The sequence below is a fragment of the Phallusia mammillata genome, chromosome 3 (assembly GCF_965637545.1).
Source record: "Phallusia mammillata chromosome 3, kaPhaMamm4.hap1.1, whole genome shotgun sequence".
Taxonomy (NCBI): Eukaryota; Metazoa; Chordata; class Ascidiacea; order Phlebobranchia; family Ascidiidae; genus Phallusia; species Phallusia mammillata.
Window position 1 is genome coordinate 15496602 of NC_137254.1, and position 21939 is coordinate 15518540.

The 21939-nt window shown below is 39.5% G+C and overlaps 1 protein-coding gene and 1 long non-coding RNA gene across 5 annotated transcripts; one reads left to right on the forward strand and one right to left on the reverse strand.

Moving 5' to 3' along the window:
- Nucleotides 1-1356: 1356 nt before the first annotated feature.
- On the reverse strand, nt 1357-4899 carry LOC145220355 (uncharacterized). Of its 3 annotated transcripts, none has more exons than XM_080087595.1 (7): nt 4783-4899; nt 4450-4619; nt 3166-3337; nt 3038-3105; nt 2795-2978; nt 1993-2098; nt 1357-1847 (listed from the first exon to the last, which is right to left on the reverse strand). In XM_080087595.1, exons 1-6 carry the CDS (start codon nt 4897-4899, stop codon nt 2030-2032), a joined length of 780 nt encoding a protein of 259 aa, XP_079943721.1. In that variant the 3' UTR covers nt 1357-1847; nt 1993-2029. The 3 variants fall into 3 exon arrangements, 2 of the variants coding, with proteins under 2 accessions (XP_079943721.1, XP_079943720.1); XR_013858120.1 differs by lacking the exon at nt 1357-1847 and adding an exon at nt 2166-2571 and having other exon boundaries at nt 2042-2098; XM_080087594.1 differs by lacking the exon at nt 1357-1847 and having other exon boundaries at nt 2031-2571.
- Nucleotides 2927-6106, forward strand: LOC145220423 (uncharacterized). 2 transcript variants are annotated; one of them, XR_013858158.1, is made up of 4 exons: nt 2927-2991; nt 3249-3441; nt 4797-5553; nt 5922-6106. It is a non-coding gene; the product is annotated as an uncharacterized LOC145220423 (long non-coding RNA). The 2 variants fall into 2 exon arrangements; XR_013858159.1 differs by lacking the exon at nt 3249-3441 and having other exon boundaries at nt 2949-2991.
- The last annotated feature ends 15833 nt before the right edge of the window (nt 6107-21939 follow it).

Genomic DNA, 21939 nt, shown 5'->3' on the forward strand with positions numbered 1-21939 from the left:
CGAGTGTGAAGACCAGTTAGACAGCAAGTCTAACTTAGTCAAGCATTTTAAATCACAACATTCCGGACTCTCCATCCAACAGCGTCACCAGTGCTCAGAATGCACGTTATCTTCGGATCTTAAACACATTTTGATAGCCCATATGGGTGTCCACAATGACGAAAAACCTTTCCGATGTGACATTTATGAGAAAACTTTCCGCAGAGAGCATCATCTTAAAAGTCACATGGTGATGCACACTAGAAATAAACAGTTCAATTGCGGCGTCTGCACACAGACGTTTGCTACAAATCACAAGCGACGACCCACGAGGAAAAAGTTCATTGTTAGAAAAAACCCTACCAATGCAAAGTTTGAAAAGAGAGTTTCGGATATAGTCAAACTTTGCCAAACCATATGCTGCTCCGTACCGGCGAGTTGCCATTCGCTTGTAAGTATTGCGAGACGAAATTTCGACAGCGCGGAAACATGTTGCGTCACATGAAAGTTTATACAACGGTGCAACGTTATCAGTGCTCCGAATGTCCACTAAGCTTTCCAAGAATAGAACAGTTTCAAGAACACATGAAGACAGAACATGAAAAATAAAAGCTAAAAAAAATACAAACAAGTGCAAAAGCATTAAAATTGTCGCGGTGCTTCAGTAATTTATTCCGAATTTAAGTGTTTTGGTTGTGAACTGTGTTGGTTTGCAGAACTTGCTTTTTTAGTTACCCTAGATGCCAACCGTATTTTTTTGCTCGAATTTACACACTGGAGGAAGTGAAGTACGGTGATATAAACGAATTAATTAGACGGTAAGTTTAGAACTTTAGTCCATTTGTTTCGAGTACGTGGTTGTTACTTTGCAATTATGTGTGTATTTTTTGTCAACTGAATGTTTAATGCTTACAGTTATGCCGAATTAGCATAAAAACTTAACTGTAATTTTTTGAAAGTTTTACGTAGCCTAAATTTTCTACATCTGATGTTTTGTTACGTATTGGACATCATGACACAACTATTGTGTGCATTCAAGCTTACTGAATCGTGTTACTTACTTTGTTTCGCTAGTGCCCATTTCTAACCTGTGTCACGTCGTTATATCTCTCAAATGTTTCTAACACGATTCGGACATGGCGCTGTTGCTAAAAAAGCTTCAAACCAATTATAACATAACATTGCAAGCAGAACACCTCAACGCCATCGAGACGCAATTATCTCTACAGAAAATGATGGTTTGAAAACAAAAGGCCAGTTCCTGCTAATAAAAGAAATAACTATGCCTCCATTTGTCCACAACTTTGTGAGTTAAAATTTTGAAAAATATAATTTTTTGCAATTGGTTTATTTAAACTGGTTGCAAAATTTCCAATAAAACCACCGCTATGTCTGTTTTTAATATGATATTTTTTTCAGATGTGACACGGACCAGTGCATAGCTTAATCCTCACATCACAGTAATTGTTTCTGGCAGATTTTGAAGTTAGCCTGAAGCAACAGATTTGACAAACTACAAGACTAAGGCAAAGATGTTTTTAAGGGACTGTAGTCATAAATCACTCTCACAAAAAATTTATATAAACAAGCCAATTTAGTGGGTCATTTTTGTATTAAAACAACCACATGAAAATTAAATGCATTCTGTGAAAATACAAGCTATAATGATCAGTTTGTTTTTCAAGTCTTTTGGTTTATCATTGCCCACACTCTTCGTTCCTTTTCATAATACTTCTAAATCACAATCTTCTTCATATCTTTCTTCTTCATCACCATGACAACAGTCAAAATAAGAATGATCAGCATCATCAGGCAGAGACTCGCGATGAGAGAGACCACTATCAGTGACTTAATGCCTCGGTTGACCTCTAACAAATAGGTGTAAGAGTAAAAACGTTAGGTGGAAGTTTGCAATGACTCACAGATTGAACTAAAATTTTGCAATGTAATTGTGTTTTCAACAAAACCTAACTTTTGAAACAATTTATGAGCAGACTTATAATTGTATCTTACCATGGCAAGTCTTCCAATCTTTCATCAGGAAATATCCTTAAAGACAATAGCAGTAAGCTACACCTGTCGTGTCGATGCCACACATGTGAGAGCATCCCAATTCCCACTACAAAATAATTGTGATAAGTTAGACCCAACTAATTTATACATTAAGTAAAAGGACAAGTTTAAACCTTATGTACACTATTCACGGTTTTGAATAACCTCGGCAACAAAAACCAGAGCCAGCCATGCGCGCCGGGACATAGGGGCAGGAGGAGCCACAAATAATTCTGTCGGCGCCTATAAAGCAAGTGTGTCAGTGTAAAACAATACAACGTTTCGACACATACTATTGTAATCAGTTTCTGGTAACCTGAAGATGACAATAGCACTTGTCGAAACATCGTAATGTTTTACACTCACATACCGGCTCTGATTTTTTTGCTCAAATTTCAACTTGTTGCAAACAGGTTGCTCATCACTGTTCAGATCAGGTGCAAGGATAAAGGGTCCTAAAGAGATTTTCTTTGCCTCATCAGTTTCATCTGGGATTGATCTTTTGACTGGAATATCAGGTATCGGTTCCGAGGAACAATCCTGATAAAATCAGGTTTAAATGTGAGATACAAAACTAAACAAACGATTTACAGGTGACAGGAAACGACATACGCATTGATTAGGTGAAAGAAGAATATGATTCTTGGTCAGTTACCAATATGTCTGTGCAATTTTTTTTTTCAGAATATGAGGCCTGGAAATACTCAGGTTGACAAAACTGATGATTTCAGTGAGATTAAAAAAGGGGTCCGAAAAAACATACCGTTTTGCAGCCGTTGTCGTCCGTTTTTTCGCAGATATTCATTCTGCACCTAAGCCATATCTCCTGGTCCGAGTCTTGGATACCAAACCAGCTGAATCCCAAGAAAGAGAAATCAAACTTGCGAGAGTCGGTCACATCGTAGACAACATTCCCGTTCACATCAAGAGGATCAGGCGCGGCACAACTGTGAAAAACATGTAAGTTGAGGTGGAAATTTCGTCACCTCGAATTACAAGCGCTCACCCTCCGATGACAACAGGATAAATAGTTTCACTTTCATTCTCAGCGCCGGCCAGAATACAGTCTATTCCCTAAACATTTAAAGTAATGAACTGGGTTGGTATTTAAAGCGTGTTTATGTGACATTATACTTGTAAAACCAAGTTGGTGTCAGCATCCACATCGATGTTAACACCAATGTAAACAGGGGATCCAATTGTTATCATTTGTTTAGTTTCAATTTCAGTAAAACTGTCCGATGTGTAACGAGCCATTTCCATGGTGAATGATGACGATGTTTTGCCCAAATCCACCTCAACGTGACTGCAGAAGAGGATTTGACTGTTTAATATTTGTCAGTACGATAGTTTTTATTCCGAAACAGAAACAACACTAGTGTTTTGGAAAGCAAAGAAGTCGCTTTCTGGGTATTTTTGTTATTGATAAATAATATACAAACATATTATGCTCCCATACGATAACTAAACAGTCATTTACAAATCACGGTAGTTTATGCTAGTCCGTCAGTCTGAAGTATCTTATATTTGCTTTATGTTAACTGCAGGAATGACTAGTCCAGAGGTGCAAAACCGTATCGCATGACGGCCGCATCACCGATCTTTATTTCACCAACGGCCGGCCAATTGTCGCTTGCTTGTGTTTTAAAATTACTGATGTAAAGAAATATTATATATTATTCCATCTAAAGGCGCCAAAAAAGCTTAGATTAATTTCTAACTTGAAGCGCGGATTGAGGTGAACGGTCTAACGATCAGTCTTAGCTGTTTATGACGTCATAATCTATATTATGAGGCTTAGGGTATTTGGTTTTTCCCATTGTTTGCACACTATAGGCATAAAAACGTCTGCCGCATATGGCCCCTAGGCTGCTAATACTTTTTCAGTTCCATAAAATGGGGAAAATCAAAATAGTTTTTATTCAGGTCACGGCCGCCAGTACATATATTTTAATAAACATGTTCACGCCCGCAGGTTGTGTACACCTGCACTATAGTTAAACTAATATATAGGCATTTTTGCAGCCAAAACGCAAGCAACCCTCGAATAAGACGTTTTCTGTTTAATGTTGAGTCATTTAAAAATCGTCACACGCAATGTAAATGATCATCTTGAACAACGTACACTTAAATCCCGTGGCAACTTCACTATCTGACTGTGTGGAAATTTGTTATATCTGCGAGCTTTATTTCGTTACGTGCAACCCAATATGGGTCATAACTTAGATCGCGCGGTCGCCAGGACAACGGACCAGTTAAAGCAACTGCTTTGTGTTCCTAAGATTTTGGGTTTTAACGGCTGACGTCAAAACATGTAAAGGTCTCCCCTAAAATTTTGCCAATAGTTAAAAAATCGACGCTAATGCCGTCTGCCAATTTTAAGTCAGATAAATACATTAAAAAAAGAGATTTTCAAACCTGATCATTGCCAACAGAGGTTGATCCATTGTCGCTATACCTGAACGGTTGTAAGCGCATTGAAACACCACGACTGCCGACTTCCCGTTGCGAGTTATTATTTGTGAAGACGAGCCAGCGGCGACACCAAACGAGACTTTGTATGTTACCACAATTTCTGTGTCGCTCTCCTTGAATTGAACAACAAAATGATTTAAGACAGAAAGCTCGACGGCGGACTGAATATGACTATAAAATCACTCACTATCACTAATGATATATGACCGATCTGTCATTCAAATAAATCATATTAACACTTGAAAGAAGTATGTTACTTGTATGTTTAAACCTTACGTTTATGTTTGCAGAACATTGTCCAATTCCAGCCAGGACATTTATGTTATACTTGTCAGCCTGGTTGTCCTTCACTGCAAAGCAATTGTCCAATGGCGTCGAATCGTCACCGATCATTTCAAACTGTTCGCCGGCTCCGGGGAGCAAAGATCGGACGTAACTTCCTGGGAGGCTGCGGAAACCAACGAAAGTTGAAGAGAAAATACTTGGGGCGGAATGCTGCAGAATTGTTTGTACATGATGGAGAGTACAAAATTGATTTTATTTTTAATCGAATATACAGTAGTCGTTCAATATAATCCTGGCAAAACTAACCTCGCCGAAACTCCGGTAGTTGTGCAGTTGGTTGTGATCACTGAAAAACAAAAACAAATGTTTAAAAAAGGTGGGTAGTGCAACCACAAAGGTGATTAGTGCAACCACGATTGCAATCGTACGACTGGTGGCTCTAATCCCACACTCTAAAAAAACTTCGCTCATTTCTTCTCCCCGGCGGGAGGCGGCGAGCGAAATTCCAGTCTTTCGTCTGGAAAGAAGTGAAATTTTCGCTCAAACCTTTTTTCGCGGCGAAACGAGAGAACCTTTCTCTCTTTTCAAAATCGCGCGTTCCGAAGTCGACAACGTGATTGGCTGGCGCAAGCGAGGGGAATGAAATTGAATTACGTCACAGTCACATCTATTGCGCAAAACTGCGGGATAGGGTTTGGATGGCGTGAATTACCAAACGAGGCCAAGTTGGGCTTGGATATAGTATTGAGGAGAAAATGAGAAGTAAGTCGTTTTATTTTCTTGTACTTATATATTGTGTATGTTTTTAGGATTTATTTTGTGGTCTTCTTTTTATTCAAACATTTCCTGCATAAATGTACAATATTCATAAAACAAAACAATAAAGTTAATGAACATTGACAGTTCTAATTGTCCTTTCAAATGTGGATCTACTTGTAAAGACTGTAAGTGGTAAAGATTAGCCCGTGATGCAAGTAAGTATAATTGTTTTTTTAGCAAAACCAAAGCTTGTTCAAAGTTTATTTTTCAGTAAGTTCCCAATCCCTGATATTTTCTGGATTATCATTTGCTGTGATTAAAATATAGTTGTACAGTATAAAACATCCTCACTAGCTCTGATGTTTTTACAGGCCGGCAACAACATTGCTGAATATGCCCTGAACAAGTCAAAAGTCAAACTCAGTCAGCCATTGTTGGTCGCCGTTGGACGAATATATGATCCAGACCAGTTTCCATTCTCTTAGTGCTGTGATGTAACAACTGTGTTGGTGTGTTCATTTGTGCCCAGAAAAATAAACCAGTGAACATATTGTGATGTTTTTAATGTGTATTTGCTTGAAAGGTGAGCAAAATAAGAACCAACCACACAGCACCTGCTTCTTTCAATAGCTCAAACCAATGAGTGAAATAAAGACCAAAAACAATGCAAATTTAGTCTTTTATTCACTCAAATCAGTGAGTGAAGTTGTTCACTCGTTTAAAGTGAGCTTTTGTTTCACTCGCAGAATTTTTCGCTCAAATTTCGCTCATTTTTTTTTAGAGCTGCAGCTCGGCCTCTAAGATGACCAAGTGGTTAGTGCAACTGCCTTGAAATCGCAAGGTTGGTGGTTCTAATCTCCGCTCGGCCTAAGATGACGCAATGGTCAGCGCAATCGCCTTGCAATCAACGTACAGTTTTAAGATGGTGCAATGATTCAGTAGTTGGCAACTGAAATGTATTTCTAATGTTCCTAAATCAATTTCAGCTTTCTAATCGTGTCGCGGATCGGTAAAGTCTACAGTTCAATCCTATACAATTTAACTGAAACAAACCTGGAACTGTGGCGGGACAATTGGCTTCGTCGTCGTCAAAGTCAAAACAGTCGTGCCATCCGTCGCATACATATTGTTGTGGAAGACAGTAACCAGATCGGCAGTGATACTCGTCAGGTCCACATTCTCCTGTGATGGTTAAATGGCAAAAAATGATTCAAACTGATTTTAAACTAGAGTTAAATGTTTGCGTGCTGGCACACATATCCGTAGAACTGCCAAGAGACCAAGGTTCTACAATCTTACCTGTGTTACAAAAAAACAATTGTTTGCGCATAATTGAATGACCTAAACTCGTCTGTGATGTCACAAGCTGCTCTTAGATTTATATTGATAATCAAGCGAGTTTCTATGTTAATAAAATCCCGAACGTTGTAGTGAGGGTGGAAATGTAGTGACGAATTTTATTTAGCTTGGACCGCAAGTCCAATAACACACCAACCATTCTGTAAGACAAAAAGTTTAAATGCCACTTTACTTGGCTTGAGAAATAGTCTGTGCGGCCTGAACGAGTGTCGTGGCGTTCACAAACAAAAAGGTTCCCCACCCCTGGGCTAGCATGATAACCACGGGGCTACTGAAATTAGCATGGACCTAGCGAAATGACCATGGGGCTATCGGGTTAAATAAGGGGCTAGCGGGATAACCATTGGCTAGCAGGATAACCATTAGGCTAGCGAGATAAGCATGAACCCGAGGTATAAGTATTGGGCTAGTGGGATAATCATGGGGCTAGCGAGATTGGCATGAACCCAACAACAGGACATAGGAACAACGGTTTAATCAGGGCATAAAAAAATAATTAAAAGCCAAAAATTAAAATGATTCAGGGCTCCATTATAATATTCGGTTTATTACCAAAGCACGAGTCCTCGAAATCGGGGTGACAGTCGGGTTCGGCGCAACCATAATGAATGTTGTTGCAAGAAAAGCAGTAGAACTGATGCGCAGTGCAGTTGTCGGCATCTGTGAGGAAAAAAATGTATCACAAGATTGTTAATTCAATTCACTAAAAGCGAATCTACGAACTTCAAGGGGTCAACCAAATTGTTTGTTACATTTGAAATATTCCACATTGTCAGAAGTATTAAGCAACAGTATTAGGCAACAAAAATTTAAGTGAATATTTATGAGTATACTTAACCAGCAAGCGCAGGATGGTGACGTTGACCGCTGGATGACAAATAAGTCGCGCATAATTTGATATCACTGTTTGTTTATTTTACCAGTCAAGCAAAACAACAACACAAGGAAAATCCAATACGGGGTAAATAGAAGCTTACTTGTGTGATAATCATCTGGAGCGCATCCTATTTCATCGCCCTCACAATCCCAGATTTTGTCGCAGCGGTATTGTTGCGGGATACAGGCCCCGTTATCGCACTTAAACTGATCGGGACCGCAAATACCTGAATGACATTACGGTTTAATGCTTCGTAAGGGTAATTTCTGAGACTATTAAGTCGAGTAGAGCCGACATGAGCAAATTATCCTGACTAGTTTAGTTGATACTGTAGCACTGAGCGGACAGCACTTTGTCAAAGACAAAATGATCGTACCATTGCATAAAGGCGGCTGGTCACCAGGTGGACATGTGTTTGGTTTGCACATGTCCCAAATCGGACGGCACTGCTTTGATGGAAAACACTGAAATTCGTGATATCTGCATCCGTCTGAATCTAAAAAGAAAAAAAAAATAGTTGAGGGATGACAATAAATTATTCACAACTAAAGTGCATTCACTTGATCACTTATTTTCAACTGTTAATTCTTTAAAGACGAGTAAAACTCATTTAAGATAAGTTTAAACACAGAACCATCGAAAATACTCAAACGTTGAGATGGGTTTATTTCCTTTGGTGAAAGAAATCATAGCGACACAATTGCACTAAAACCCACCAACAAGCCGGAAATAGCTGCGCAAGGTTAAGACGTTGTGGAGCGCATGAAAGTGGAGGGCACAATTGGTGGATGTTGGCTAAACGCGCTTCAGCTACACTGTATTCTAAAGAGTTATTTGACTAAAAGGAAGAATATAAGTTTGACGCATTGAGGATAAAGACGACTGGGGGTGGGACGTTAGTGGAACGAGTCGAGAAGCCTTCAAACATTTTAAAGCAATTTCAAAGTGATGCAAACATTGACAAATGGAGTAGAAAAATTGATGGTCTGTTTGACGATTTTAAAAACCTCGGTTAATTCGGACCCGTTTGGATCACGCAATTTGTCCGGATTAGGCGAACATCCCAAAACCGCGGTTTGCTGTAATTGCAAATATCAATCGGAACAATAAAGTCATGCTCTCTGAACTGCTTGAAAAGTAACTGCGGTATACATTTGAACTACTAACGTAACTGATACGCAACAACCTCTTAATTGTTATAACTAAAATTCCCTGGTGTTCTTGCATGAGTCAGCGTTACTTGCCAAACATGCCACATTCTCAACCTGTCAATCAGTCTTATCGCGTTTTGAAACGTGTCTTGAAACTAACAATCAAATTCATATTGTTGGCTTTTAGCGGAAACCGTTTGTCAATCGAACTGAAATTTGAGCGATGGGCCGAGCCGAACCAGAACCGAGAACTCGGTATCGAACATTGCTGACTTTGATGCTCAAACGAGCATCTGCACAAACTGACTTAAGCATTAAATTTGCATAACTTGCGAAACTAGTGTTCGAAAGGGTATCCAAGAACAAAAAGGACGGTTTTCCTGAATGCGTTAGTCAGTGGAAAACGCGTAGTTCTGGGGCCTGTACAGCTTAATACACTGCTGGTAACGCTAGGGACCTTGGAAAGCTACAAAACTAGGGTGGAATTGGTAGTGCTTGCGACGTTGAACAATGGACGGAGCATTAACGTGTTCGGCCAAACATAACACTTGCTGTTTCGGCCCATCCCCACTGTTTAAATACAGCATTAAAGAGTACATCACAGGACGACGCATACCGGTTAAGCACTGCAACATGTTTGAACTGGTTTTAATGAGTTGCAACAAAATCAAAATCTTTAAATTACTTGGACATCCGGCTTCGTCATCCCCGTCAGCACAATCGTTCCTCCTGTTACATTTCATATACAGAGGAATACAGGCTCCAGATTGGCATTCGAATTGGTCAGCTGCACAGTTTCCTGCAAGATGGAAACAGAGTTGAATTGATGCTACTTCGTATTGCCTGGAAAATCTGTTGGATATAATCATGCACTACACTTGTCAACGCCCAAGAACGGAGGAAAAACGGAAGAAAAACATTCCCATTGCACATAAGCTTTTCTTTTATCAGAAGAAACAAATTTAAAACAATGAGACAATGTGGTAAACACGTGGAAAAGTGAAATGTGCAAATACCCGAAAGAATTAATCGCAAAAATAACCGATATCATCTTGCAACAAACTGAATTTACTTTAAACAAAACCAACAGTTTACCGTCACAATTCATTTCATCATCAGAACACTCGGAGCTTTCATCACATAGCTGTGATCGTGGAATACAGGTCAGGTCTTGACATTGAAACAGGTGGTTGGGGCAATATTGGCAAGATCCTGTCAACAAAATAATTATGGTCACAAAAACTACCAAAAGCTTACATTTAAACAAGCGCAATTATGAGATAATACTGATTACAATGAGTGTGTTCCACGATATCTTTTACGTTTACTTTATATCCTGACTTATATGAAAGACTTAATGAACTTTCTCACCGGGTTGTATAAAGAAGAAAACAAATGTGGCCAGAAACTTCAAGTAGAATAATGCCATAGTTGTATTTCGTGCAATGCGTGTAAAAATAAAAACCAGTTCAGTCGCCGATTTGATCAATTCTTTAAGACACGAACTAACTTATGATTTGACTGTGAAAAAAAAAAAAAAAAACTGTGAAAAAACGAATCCTGACAACCGTAGTTAACAGTCGATATCAGCATCTCCACTATATTAAACCGCTCACTTTACTGTGGAGGTGCAAACTGCTACGTGGCTATGATCCAATGCATCGTTCAACAACGAATGCAAAAACAGGAAACCATATTGTGATCGTAAAACAATCGTCGAGTCACAATCCTGATCAACACGTTTAAACGTATGCTCATGTGTTAAAATATCCCTTCTTTGTGAACAAGTGTATGATAGTTGTGCAACCTAGGTGTAGTTTTCCATTTAACGGTTTTAATCCCAACTTGACACCGAAGATGACCCACGTTCATACAGCCCGATTCGTGTAGAAACCCACGTAGAAACCAGAATGTAACGAATGTACGCAACATGTAGGAGCACAGAATGTAACGGTTGCGTAATACACCGGCAAGCTCCGGTGACTGGCATCTAATTGCTGCCAAACGCGAAACGATTTCCTCGCGCACATCGCGTATTGTTATACGACCCTGTGTTGGTAGCTGCATGCTGTTAATATTCCACCCGATGCATTATAATATGCATCATATAAGGGTACTGAATAACTTTCCAATTAAACACCTAGAATCGCCAAACTCACTTTTTATGCCTTTTTATGGAGATCTTAATGATTATGGACTTCAATCCCAACCAATGCTTGCTTTGTAAAGTTGTATTAGCTCGGAGAGAAAATATTTTTGTTTCAACTGCCCACAAAATAAAGAAAGAAGACAGAAAAACGTAACTTCTGTTTGTATTGATTCCTTCTGGAGTAGAAATAGGGTAAAAACCATTATCTTCTAAGTTTTAGTGGATCTAGCCCATTTTGTTGTTTAATTAAAAGGTTGGTGGTTCTCATCCCAATTCCGACTCTGGGATGGCCCAGTGGTTAGTGCGACCCTCCTGTAATCGTAAGGTCGTTGGCTCAATCTTTAACAAGCCGTAAAACGGAGCAGAAACATGTTATAGACTATTTACAGCATGGCTATAGCTAATTTATAGTCCATGCACATTGTAAGTACGAAAGTCCCTATTGTCAAACTTCAATGAAAATATAAAAAGGGATGGCAGAGGTTCGTTTGGATATACAAGTTTACAACATCATTGGTTGATAGGACATAACTATAGGTATTATTTCGCATTAGGAACACAGCATGTAACGGTTGCATAACACTACGGCAAGCTGCAAGCTCGGGTGACTGGCATCTAATTGCTGCCGAGCGCGAAACGATTTCCTCGCACACATCGCGTTTTGTTATACGACCCTGTGTTGGTAGCTGCTTGCTGTTAATATACCACCCAATGTATTATAATATGCAACACATAAAGCTACTGAATGACTTTTCAATTAAACACCCAACATCGCCAAACTTACATTTTTTGTGACTTCGTATGGAAATCTTTAGGGTTGTGGGTCGAATCCAACTCAGTAAATGCTCTGTAAACAGCTGTGTTGGCTTGAAACGAAAATACCTTTGTGTTAATTGCAACTGCCCACATCTGATAGAAAGTAAACAGAAACAAAAACGTTGTGATCTGCACCTATGTTTTCATTTCTATCATCATTGGCTCAGATTTATTCATGAGAATTTATCCGCTGGGAGGTATAGTGCAAAGAATTCTAATTTTCTGGTTGGTATTTTACTAAAAAATGTAAACCAAATGTTAATTGTTCAGGGATGCTGTGTTGATTTTAGTCGATAGCTCTATTACAAAGGCATTAGAAGACCAACTTACCAGACTAAACAAAGGAATGTAAGAGAAGTTATTATCCTTATGGGAATTAACAAATTGCTCATTGGTTATTTCATTCTGAAAAAATGCACCTATGAATATATTTGCAAACTAAGAAACTGTTTGTTGCGTATAACATAAACTGTTTTTATGGGTATTCTTTGTTTACCAGTTCTATATTTCGAACAACAAACATCATTTGTCAATGTTTCTGCATATTGCTATAAAACAAAGAATATCAGGCCTGAACTACAAAACAAACTCACATAGGAACGAAGACAATAAAATTCTTCACAAACACTTAAAACGGAGCAAGCTGTAAGCTCGGGTGACTGGTATCTAATTGCTGCAAAGCGTGCAACGATTTCCTCGCACACAACGCGTATTGTTATACGACCCTGTGTTGGTGGCCACAGGCTGTTAATATACCACCCGACGCATTATAATATGTATCACATAAAGCTACGGAACCATTTTCCAATTAAACTCCTAAAATCACCAAACTTACTTTTGTATAACCTCTTCTGGAGATCTTATAGATTATGGATTTAAATTTCCAGTCAATTGCTGTTTTGGAAACAGCTGTGTTGGCCTGGAAAGAAAACATGTTGGTGTTTATTGCAATTGCAAACATCTGATAGAAAGTAAACGGGAACCAAAACGTCTACAGCATTGTTTTTACTCTTAACATCTGTTTCTAATCTGTATTTTATGAAAAAAAATTGGATCAAATAGTTTCTGTTCAAGGTCCGTCTGATGAATTTAATTAGCAGATCTATTAGTTTCTTACACGAAAACTTGGTACATAAATGGCTCAACTCACCAGAGTAAAGAAATGGCGGAAATTATTTACCCTGAGAGGCTGATCTACAAATCACTCATCGGATTTAATATTGGGTTTCTATGCTTGCTTTTGCAGAGGAGGGAAACAGATTTATTGAAAATCATCTCTGATAAAAACATTGGTTATTCACAATTTCGGAAATCAATGCAAATATGACATTTACGAACTGAGATGCCCTTTGTTTTACATTACATACGCTATTATTCTCAATAGCAGAGTTTAATATAACAAAATCAAGCAAGGAGGCTTTGCAAAATACTGCATTTCAGAAGCTTTTTGCTAATAGATGTTTCTAAATTTCACAAGCAGCCACAGAATAGCAGTCCTGAACCACAACACAAACTCAGATAAGTAAAAGCCGAAACATTTGTCTCTTTCTAGTGTAAAGTTTTTACACATACTTAACACAGCCGGGTTTGCCACGCATATCGTTTATATTCAGTTGGCACCAACAAAGTGGTTGATTATGTTGAAATTCATGTGAAACCTTCATTTTTTTTATTTGTGAATGGTTACAACTTCATAATCAACAGCACGTCCTAGGACCAAGTATATATCATAATTGAACATATTTCCCGGATGAATTTGTAACATAAACACTATTTATGTTCAACTACAGTCTAGTTGACTAACAAATACAAATAGTTACAAATAGATTTATTAACGTTTTGTTTTGCAAAATTTTAAAACAATTATCACGGTTGAGTGATTATTTGATTGAGTTTGTTTTTCCTAAAACTTTGCTAAAGTATTATTTTCACAAAGTAAATTAGCGTATTCAATATATATTCAAGGAGACCTGCACACCATCAACGTGTATGCGCGGTCTTCACGTACTGGTAATGCTACTCTCGCAATTTAACAACGCAATAGGTTTGCGCTATGAGCCTCACTAAGTTTATAGTTTAAACTGCTGCCTCAAGATTCCTTGGAGATAAACTCCAGAAAACGCCACTTGTATAATCCGTTGACTACATTGTTGGTTTATTTGGTTATCAGCGACAGAAATATTTCAAGACGTCTTATTCAAATAGAATGTAATTAAAGAGAAAACGGTAATTAGCAATTAACACCAAAGTCACAGTACGCCAGGCCCATTCTGCTTGGTGACCGGCTGATTCGGTATAGCGCCTTCAATGGCCCTAGCGTACTGTGATTTATATATGAGTGTGCCGTGATCGCTGGTCTCCATAGACGCTTCAGGGCTGATCCCAGTTATATATTTACATTCATCTTAACACCAAAGTATAAAAGAAAGACTCGAGGTCAGGGCCGCCATTTTGTTTTGACCGGTAATTAAGGGCCGCTGGTCCGCTCGCAGGTTTCAGTCAAAATTGGCTAAATCCGCGCGCCTCTATATACTTAAACACTTCTTAGTCCCATCGCTTCAAGTTAAAGGCTTTGTCATTTTTCTAGTTACTGTTAAAATTTCTAAGTCCAGAGGCTTCAAGTTAAATTAAAAGACTTAGTCTTACCTAAACCAACGCAGGTCTCCTTTCTCTTAATTATTAGACAGATAGGATAAACAGAAAGTAGACTTAGACAGGAACAAAAGAGAAAGGAGACCTGCGTTGGTTTAGGTAAGACTAAGTCTTTTAATATAACTGGGATCAGCCCTGAAGCGTCTATGCAGACCAGCGATCACGGCACACTCATATATAAATCACAGTACGCTAGGGCAGTGCTCTTCTTCAACCGGGTATACTGTACACCCAAGTGTATACCACATTAAAATTAGGGTATACGACTGAAGAAAGGTATACGAAGGGAATACAGCCGAGGTCAGTGTTACTAAACGTCGCTATTTTTATGAAATGCAGGAAGACATAGTATGGTGACCTATGTGAGACTGACCTGCTTGTTGTAAATATTATTGCGTCAGGTTGGGATTGATGCGTCAATAATGTGAAATATGACGCAAATAAGCACATACCTGGAGTATCCGTTAAGGCTAAACAATGTACTTTCTGAAATTTTACTTTTATTATTCCTGGAGTAAAGGATTGCGAATACACAAAATTGAGAACACGTCAACGCCACACCACATGTCCAAATCGCTGAAAGAATGCAGCAACAAGCCAGCCATTAAATCAACTTCTTACGTTTGCACACTTTTGTATGCTAAATTTCCTGGACGTAGCACAGGGGTGCACAGCCTTTCCGCAGTGCCTGATAGCCAATTTAATTTCTAGCTTGTTACGTAGAACAGTCTAGGGATCAGACTTTACTGTTTATAACGTCACCATTTAAAATATGACGCTAATGATGCCTGTTTTCACATTGTTTACCCATAATAGGCTTACAAAAAGTCTAAAACATGCGGCTTCAGGGCTGTTAATATTTTTTCCAGCCCCTCAAACTAGTTTTGCAAATCCAAATATTTCAGTTTACATGTTCACGGCCACAGGTTGTGTACTGCTGGCCTTGTATAACAATAATTCGCGCGACCAGGCAAGTACCTATTGGTAGACTGTTACTTTCTGTGCACATTTATAAATTGCTATGTGTAGGGTATATAAAGTTGCTCAAAAATTGTGAAAGGTATACAACAGGGAAAAAGGTTGAAGAGCACTGGTCTAACAAGCGTTAACATACAAATGGCGATTTTCCCCAAAATCGCGGTTTATACAGGCAGGAGTCGCGCCATTTTAGAGCGGGATGTATTTTCTATGACGTGCGGGAAGTTAGTTTTCTAGCCTGCTGTACACGGCTGTGCTTTTGTTGTGGAAAAAGCTATACAAAATGTCGGGTATTATCATGTTGCTGCCACAAATAGTCCCCCACCCAGATTTTAGGCGGCGATCAGCATAAGATCGACGGTATATACATGGCGACCGTGTGATTCGACACACGAACAAACATGTAGTATAGGGTGCGAGAAATGATCATGGAACAGAAATGTCGGTGACATATATACACTATATACAGTTGGTTACATGGATACGTGTAAGTAGGGCGAAAGTTGCGTTGCTACACGAACGACTCTCGGCTGAGAGCAATGATGGCGCTCGACCCACCGGTGGTGTCGAATTCTGCGCAAGAAGCGTGAAATAAGTTCATGAACGCGGTAAAGGTCTAGACATCAAACTGTGGTTGAACATAAAATGTCTTCATCCGTTGCGATCGTCGATGTGGGCGTCCACGATTAGAGAAGTAGAATCGAGCGTTGGTTAGACGCGAAGTTGATAATAATGCTTTTCGCATGAGGAATAGTCGCATGACGATTAGTCTCGTGGGATTCGTTGTCGTTCTGCACTTGCTGTGCGCGGTAAGGAGGGCAATAAAACTTTGAGATTGTCACAGAAGTCGTTAGGCGGAGGTGCTCGTTAATCTTCGTGTGATATAGAGCGAAACACACTTTCAGAATTAGTCCTCAATGTAAAAACACGACGCGGTAGAGATTCTTTGTCCCGAAAAACTTGAAATCATTCAAAACCGAAGTGGTTTGATCAGGACCCTTCAATTCAAACAATTCACGCCAGCGAACCAGCCGCTACATTCGAGACTCTCTATAAACTGCAAATTCCGCTTGAATGCGAAATTGCCGTAGCCATATGCAGCTCGCGGTGTTGGAATGGATGCTAGGTTGCAATAGAGAGCCGGTCATGACATTTCTCCTCTTGACAATACTGTGCCAGGTAAAGTTTGCATCGATTGTAGCGTTGTAGTAAATAAAGCCGAAAAGGATTGACGTCGACGTTGGCGCATGTTTGCGTTGAGTGTAATATAATTCGGCTGGCATAGTAAGTGATTCTCAGAGGCGACACCGTACTTGGGTGTGAGGGCGAAGCGTGACGCAGATTTGCGTTGAATATTAAAACAATTGGACGGTGCAGTAAGTGATTCTCAGAGGGGACACTGCACTTGCGTGCTGGGAAGCAGACTGTCCGTTATATTTTTTAACGGGTAATTCAGTACTTGTTTACAGCAGGCAATGGTCAGACACAGAACAATATGTTCAGCGCAGAATAATTTCTTTTTTTGCAATATGTACATGTTGTTTTGTACTTTTGTCAATGTTTTTGCGTTGTAATCGCGACGATTAACTTGTCAATGACGGCGTTGAGTTCGTCTAATTTGTCATCAGTTTTATTGGTAGGCTGTGTCTTAACAGAGTAAGGGCGATGAAATCTGTCTGCAAATGCTCCTAGCTCAGAAAGAGTATTGAAGTCACGTGCAGTTATTACTGTTTGTACTACTGGCTTTAGCAAGATAAATTTCGTTGTGACAATTTCTCTCGTTGTTTTGTCATCGTCAGGATTAAGCTTGCATGCAGCTTTTAAGCGATTTGGTAGCAGAGATGGCGACTCGTCTTCAGACTGAAAATCCATTTCGTTAACTGTCAAACAGGCAAGTCCTGTTCCTTGTGTAAGTTCAAACATGCTTGATTTCATCGTTTCGTAAGGTGTTGTTAAATTGACTGCCTTTAAGAGCGAGGCCCTGCGATTGGCTGTTTGCTCGCTCGTTAAACTATATTCATAAAGTGTGAATCACGCTTCTTCGTCGTACACTTTGTTTGATTCCAACCATTTGTCCAGAAATCGAAAGTAAACGGGTAAATCCATTGTGTTACACCAAAGCGCCGGACATTTGAGTATGGTTTGACGCAGTGACGATTGAAATGAACTATCTTTTGATTCTGTTGTGACAGATACATGTTGCTGGGTGCAGGTAGGTTGTTCGGAAGCAGTGTTGCTTGTTGCCTCCTGGCCACTCTCTTGTACATAGTTGGTATGTCTGTTTGTGACATCATTTTGGTTCGTAATGCCGCTCTTGTGCGACTTGAAACACCGCGACTTTATTCTGGAGTGTTTGCCTGAGAAAGGCGTCCCAGAGTAATTGAGCTGATAAACGTCGACATCTTGCTTGCAGGATAAGGCTTGGTAGCGGAAATAATCCAAGATTACCATGAACGGAAAATTATATTCGAAAGTAATTCCCAAGTTGCAGTTAGATGGTAAATCCCAAATTGTATATCCAAACGTTGCGGTATTCCACAAGAATAATTATACAGCAACAGTAGATCCTTGAAAACCGCAGACCTCGAACTTTTACAGCACCAATTTGCGGAGGTTCAGGCGCGGTCTTCAAATACTGGTAATGCTACTCTCACAATTAACAACGCAATAGGTTTGCGCTATGAGCCTCACTAAGTTTGTAGTTCAAACTGCTACCTCAAGATTCCTTGGAGATAAACTCCACTTGTAAAAAAACACCACTTGTATAATCGTTTTACTACATTGTTGGCTTATTTGGTTATCAGCGACAGAAATATTTCAAGAAGTCTTTTTTAAATAGAATGTAATTAAAGAGAAAACGGTAATTAGCAATTAACACCAAAGTATAAAAGAAAGACTCGAGGTCAGGGCCGACATTTTGTTTTGACCGGTAATTAAGAGCCGCTGGCCCGCTCGCAGGTTTTAGTTAAAATTGGCTCGCGGGTTTCAGTTAAAAAGCCCTCGCGCATCTATTTAAACTTAAACACTTCATTTTTCATTTTTCAGGCAGTCGTTAAAATTTCCAAGTCCCATCGCTTTAAGTTAAATTAAGGGCTTTGTTATTTTTCTGCTTCCTGTTTATCCTATCTGTCTAAGCGTTAACATACAAATGGCAAATTTTCCCAAAAATCGCGGTTTATATAGGCATGAGTCAGAGGATTTCCCGAGCGCGCCATTTAGCGCGATGTATTTTCTATGACGTACGGGAAGTCAGTTTTCTAGCTTTGCTGTACACGGTTGTGCATTGGTTGAGGAAAAAGCTATGCAAAATGGCCGGTATTGGAATGTTGCCGCTACATATATGTCGGTCACCGCCCTGTTACACATACTGATTCCTGTATGCTGTTATTACACTGCACTTACATTTGTGCCAAAGCATATTTACAAGTTACATTTTTATAGCAGTAAAGGTGGACGTGACCTTACAACACTCCCGCAGTCACAAAATGACTAATTTTGTAAACAAGCCAATTTAAGTTGATTATTTTTGTATTAAAACAACCACACGAAAAATTAAATGCAATCTGTGTAAATGTAGACTATAATGATCGGTTTGTCTTCTTATGTCTTTTACTTTATCCTCTAATTTTCCTCCAACTCTTCATCCTTTTCATTTCTTCCGTTACTCGAGATAAGAGAGCCTTACATAAGTTTCTTAACGAACTGCTTGACCTCTAATAAATAAGTGTGTAAGCAATATAAGGCAAAATAGAAAATAGCGGTTTATATTTGGCTCTTAAATCGTTCCAAAAAATAGACTTGAAGCCTTCATTTCTGGTCTTTAAAAATTAGGTAAAAAATGTACCAAACGATCTCGACGTAAGTAAAGTAGGCTGGCTAGGTAATACTTACACATTTTTACTTTTATAAAAGTTTAACGAACTGCTCCTCTCCAGTCGGCGGGCCTGATATGGGAAAGTTAAGTACTTGGCGGGCTGGATTCCTGAATCGATATACATTAATCGCTTATTTATCCAGTGATTTAAAACGGATTTTTGACCACCTAAACCAAACACATTCAAGAACATCACAAAGACAATGTGCAGTCCAAATCTAACTGATATAACATAAAATTATCCACCACAGCAAATTTAACTTAGATACTGCTTAAACACTAACTAGGCTACACGTGTGGAAACAAAGGAAACCGTGAAAGCAGGCCACACACTTGGTTGGCAGTTATGTCGTAACAATGGACGCATGGTACAATGGTAACAACGGCGGGAAAGGTTTTTGCTATTGGGGAGCGTTACTGCCCGTTACATTTACAACTATAATTTGATACAGTACGCAAGTAGTGGGGAATTGCAGCAGACTGTGGCCGCGGGCCACATTATTATGTAAGACCTGAAACTGTCTGCGGGCTGCTCCTAATCCCACCGTGGGCCGGATCCGGCCTGAGGGCCGTATGTTGCCCGCACCTGTTCTATGCTATGAATTGGTCTAGGTGGCCATGTTTAGGCATTAGCAAGTCTGGGTGTACCTATGTCGTGAGCTCGAGTGTCCATACAACTATAAACAAGTTACAAGTCACTGCAATTAGGTATTTATTGCCCTGGTGGTGATAATAAGACATCGCCGAAGCATATAGACATGCTTTTCTATTCGTGATCACCGCAATTGCCTTTACAACTGGTCGAGTTGATTAAACTAAATTATATTACACCTGTAATGTTAAACTCATAACATGCTTAATGGCAAAGTTTAAAGTCTATTTGTATTGACTAAAAACTCTATACTATTTTGCAGTCGTTATTTTCGGTTTTATCGCAGATTGTCATGTGGTAACCAATATCTTCTGTTTCACTTCTTTAACACCAAACCAACTGAATCCTAAGAACGAAAAGTCAAACTCGTGCGAAAGTCGGTCACATTGTAGATGACATTCCCGTCAACATTAAGAGGATCAGGCGCGGCACAACTGTGAAAGTCTATTCCCTAAATATTAAGGTAATGAAACAAAGTGGGCATTAAAGCGTGTATTTGTGACATTATAACTGCAAAACCAAGTTAGTGTTAGCTTCCACATCGATGCTAACACCAATGTAAACAGGGGATCCAATCGTTTGGTCAGTTTCAATTGTAGTAAAACTTTCCGATTGGTAAAGAGCCATCTCCATGGTAAATGATGACCAAGTTTTGCCCAAATCCACATTAATGTGACTGAAAAATAGAATTTTGCTCGTTATGTCAAAGATTGACATCAAGGCTTGTCATGCAAGATGCGCTTTGTCGTACAAGAAAGGAGTCAATACAAAGCAAGATCTTGCACGTTACAACGATTTCTGAGTCGCGTTCCTGCAATTAAAAACACAACGAATGGCAAATTGCAACAGAAAGCTTGCCAGTGGACTGAATGCAACCCACAACAAAATAATCAAAACTGCATTTTGCAAGCCACGTTATATTTATAATTTGCAATTACAATATGAAATGAACACCACTCAGAGATCTTACACTAAGGTTTGCAGCACATTGTCTAATTCCTGGCTGAAAATTCATTTTATACCTGTCAGCTTTACTGTCCTTCACTGCAAAGCAATTGTCATGTGGTGCCAAATCGTCGCCGATCATTTCAAGTTGTTTGGCTGCTCCGGGAAGCAAAGATCGGACGTAACTTCCTGGGAGGCTGCGAAAACAACTAATGGTTAGAACTCGTCATAGAGCATGTGATGAAATGAAAATAGCGAAAGAGAAAAAATATGGGCTAGAGATCATAGCAATGCTTCAACTTTTGTTCGCATCTGTCGGTGGTTTAAAAGTTCGCTTTGTGAATAACCACTTCCGGCCGGTGTTCGGCGGTACTGCATTAAAAACTCGAGCAGCGCTTGTTTAGGCGGAATTGACGACTTCCGAAGAGCCTGCTTAAAAGTTTGTACCAAGCGCTCAGCAGCCCCATTGGTGGCTGGATGGTATGGTGCTCCTGTAACGTGAACTATTCCTCGCTCGTTGCAATTCTGAAATTGTTCGGACTTAAACGTGGGAGCATTATCTGTCACGTGTGAGGATAACCGAAGTAAGAAAAGTCGTTCTCCAAAAGATCGATTGTAGTTTTTGCTGATATCGACTGCGTCGGATGAATACACGGGTATTTCGAATATGCGTCAATTAGCAGCAACCAGTTGTAACCCATGAAGTTAATTGCATGGTCAACATGTAACCGACTCCACGGCTTTTGTGGACTCATCCATGGATGCAGGGCAAATTTTGATGGAGCGTTCTGATATCCCGCGCACGTATTACACTTTCGGCAGAGATTAACGATGTCCCTGTCCATGTTTGGCCAGTAGACTGCTGTACGAGCCAACTGCATCATACGCTGCATACAGAATTGTCCCTCGTGTAGTAGTTTAAAAGGACGAATACTT

Excerpts from the sequence above, each read along its gene's own strand:
- LOC145220355 (XM_080087594.1), bottom strand. The coding sequence starts at position 4,899 with ATGATCGGTGACGATTCGACGCCATTGGACAATTGCTTTGCAGTGAAG. Across the intron at positions 3,106-3,165 it reads ACACCAACTTGGTTTTACAA|GGAATAGACTGTATTCTGGC; the intron begins GTATAATGTCAC and ends TTAAATGTTTAG. Across the intron at positions 2,572-2,794 it reads ACGACAACGGCTGCAAAACG|GATTGTTCCTCGGAACCGAT; the intron begins GTATGTTTTTTC and ends TGATTTTATCAG.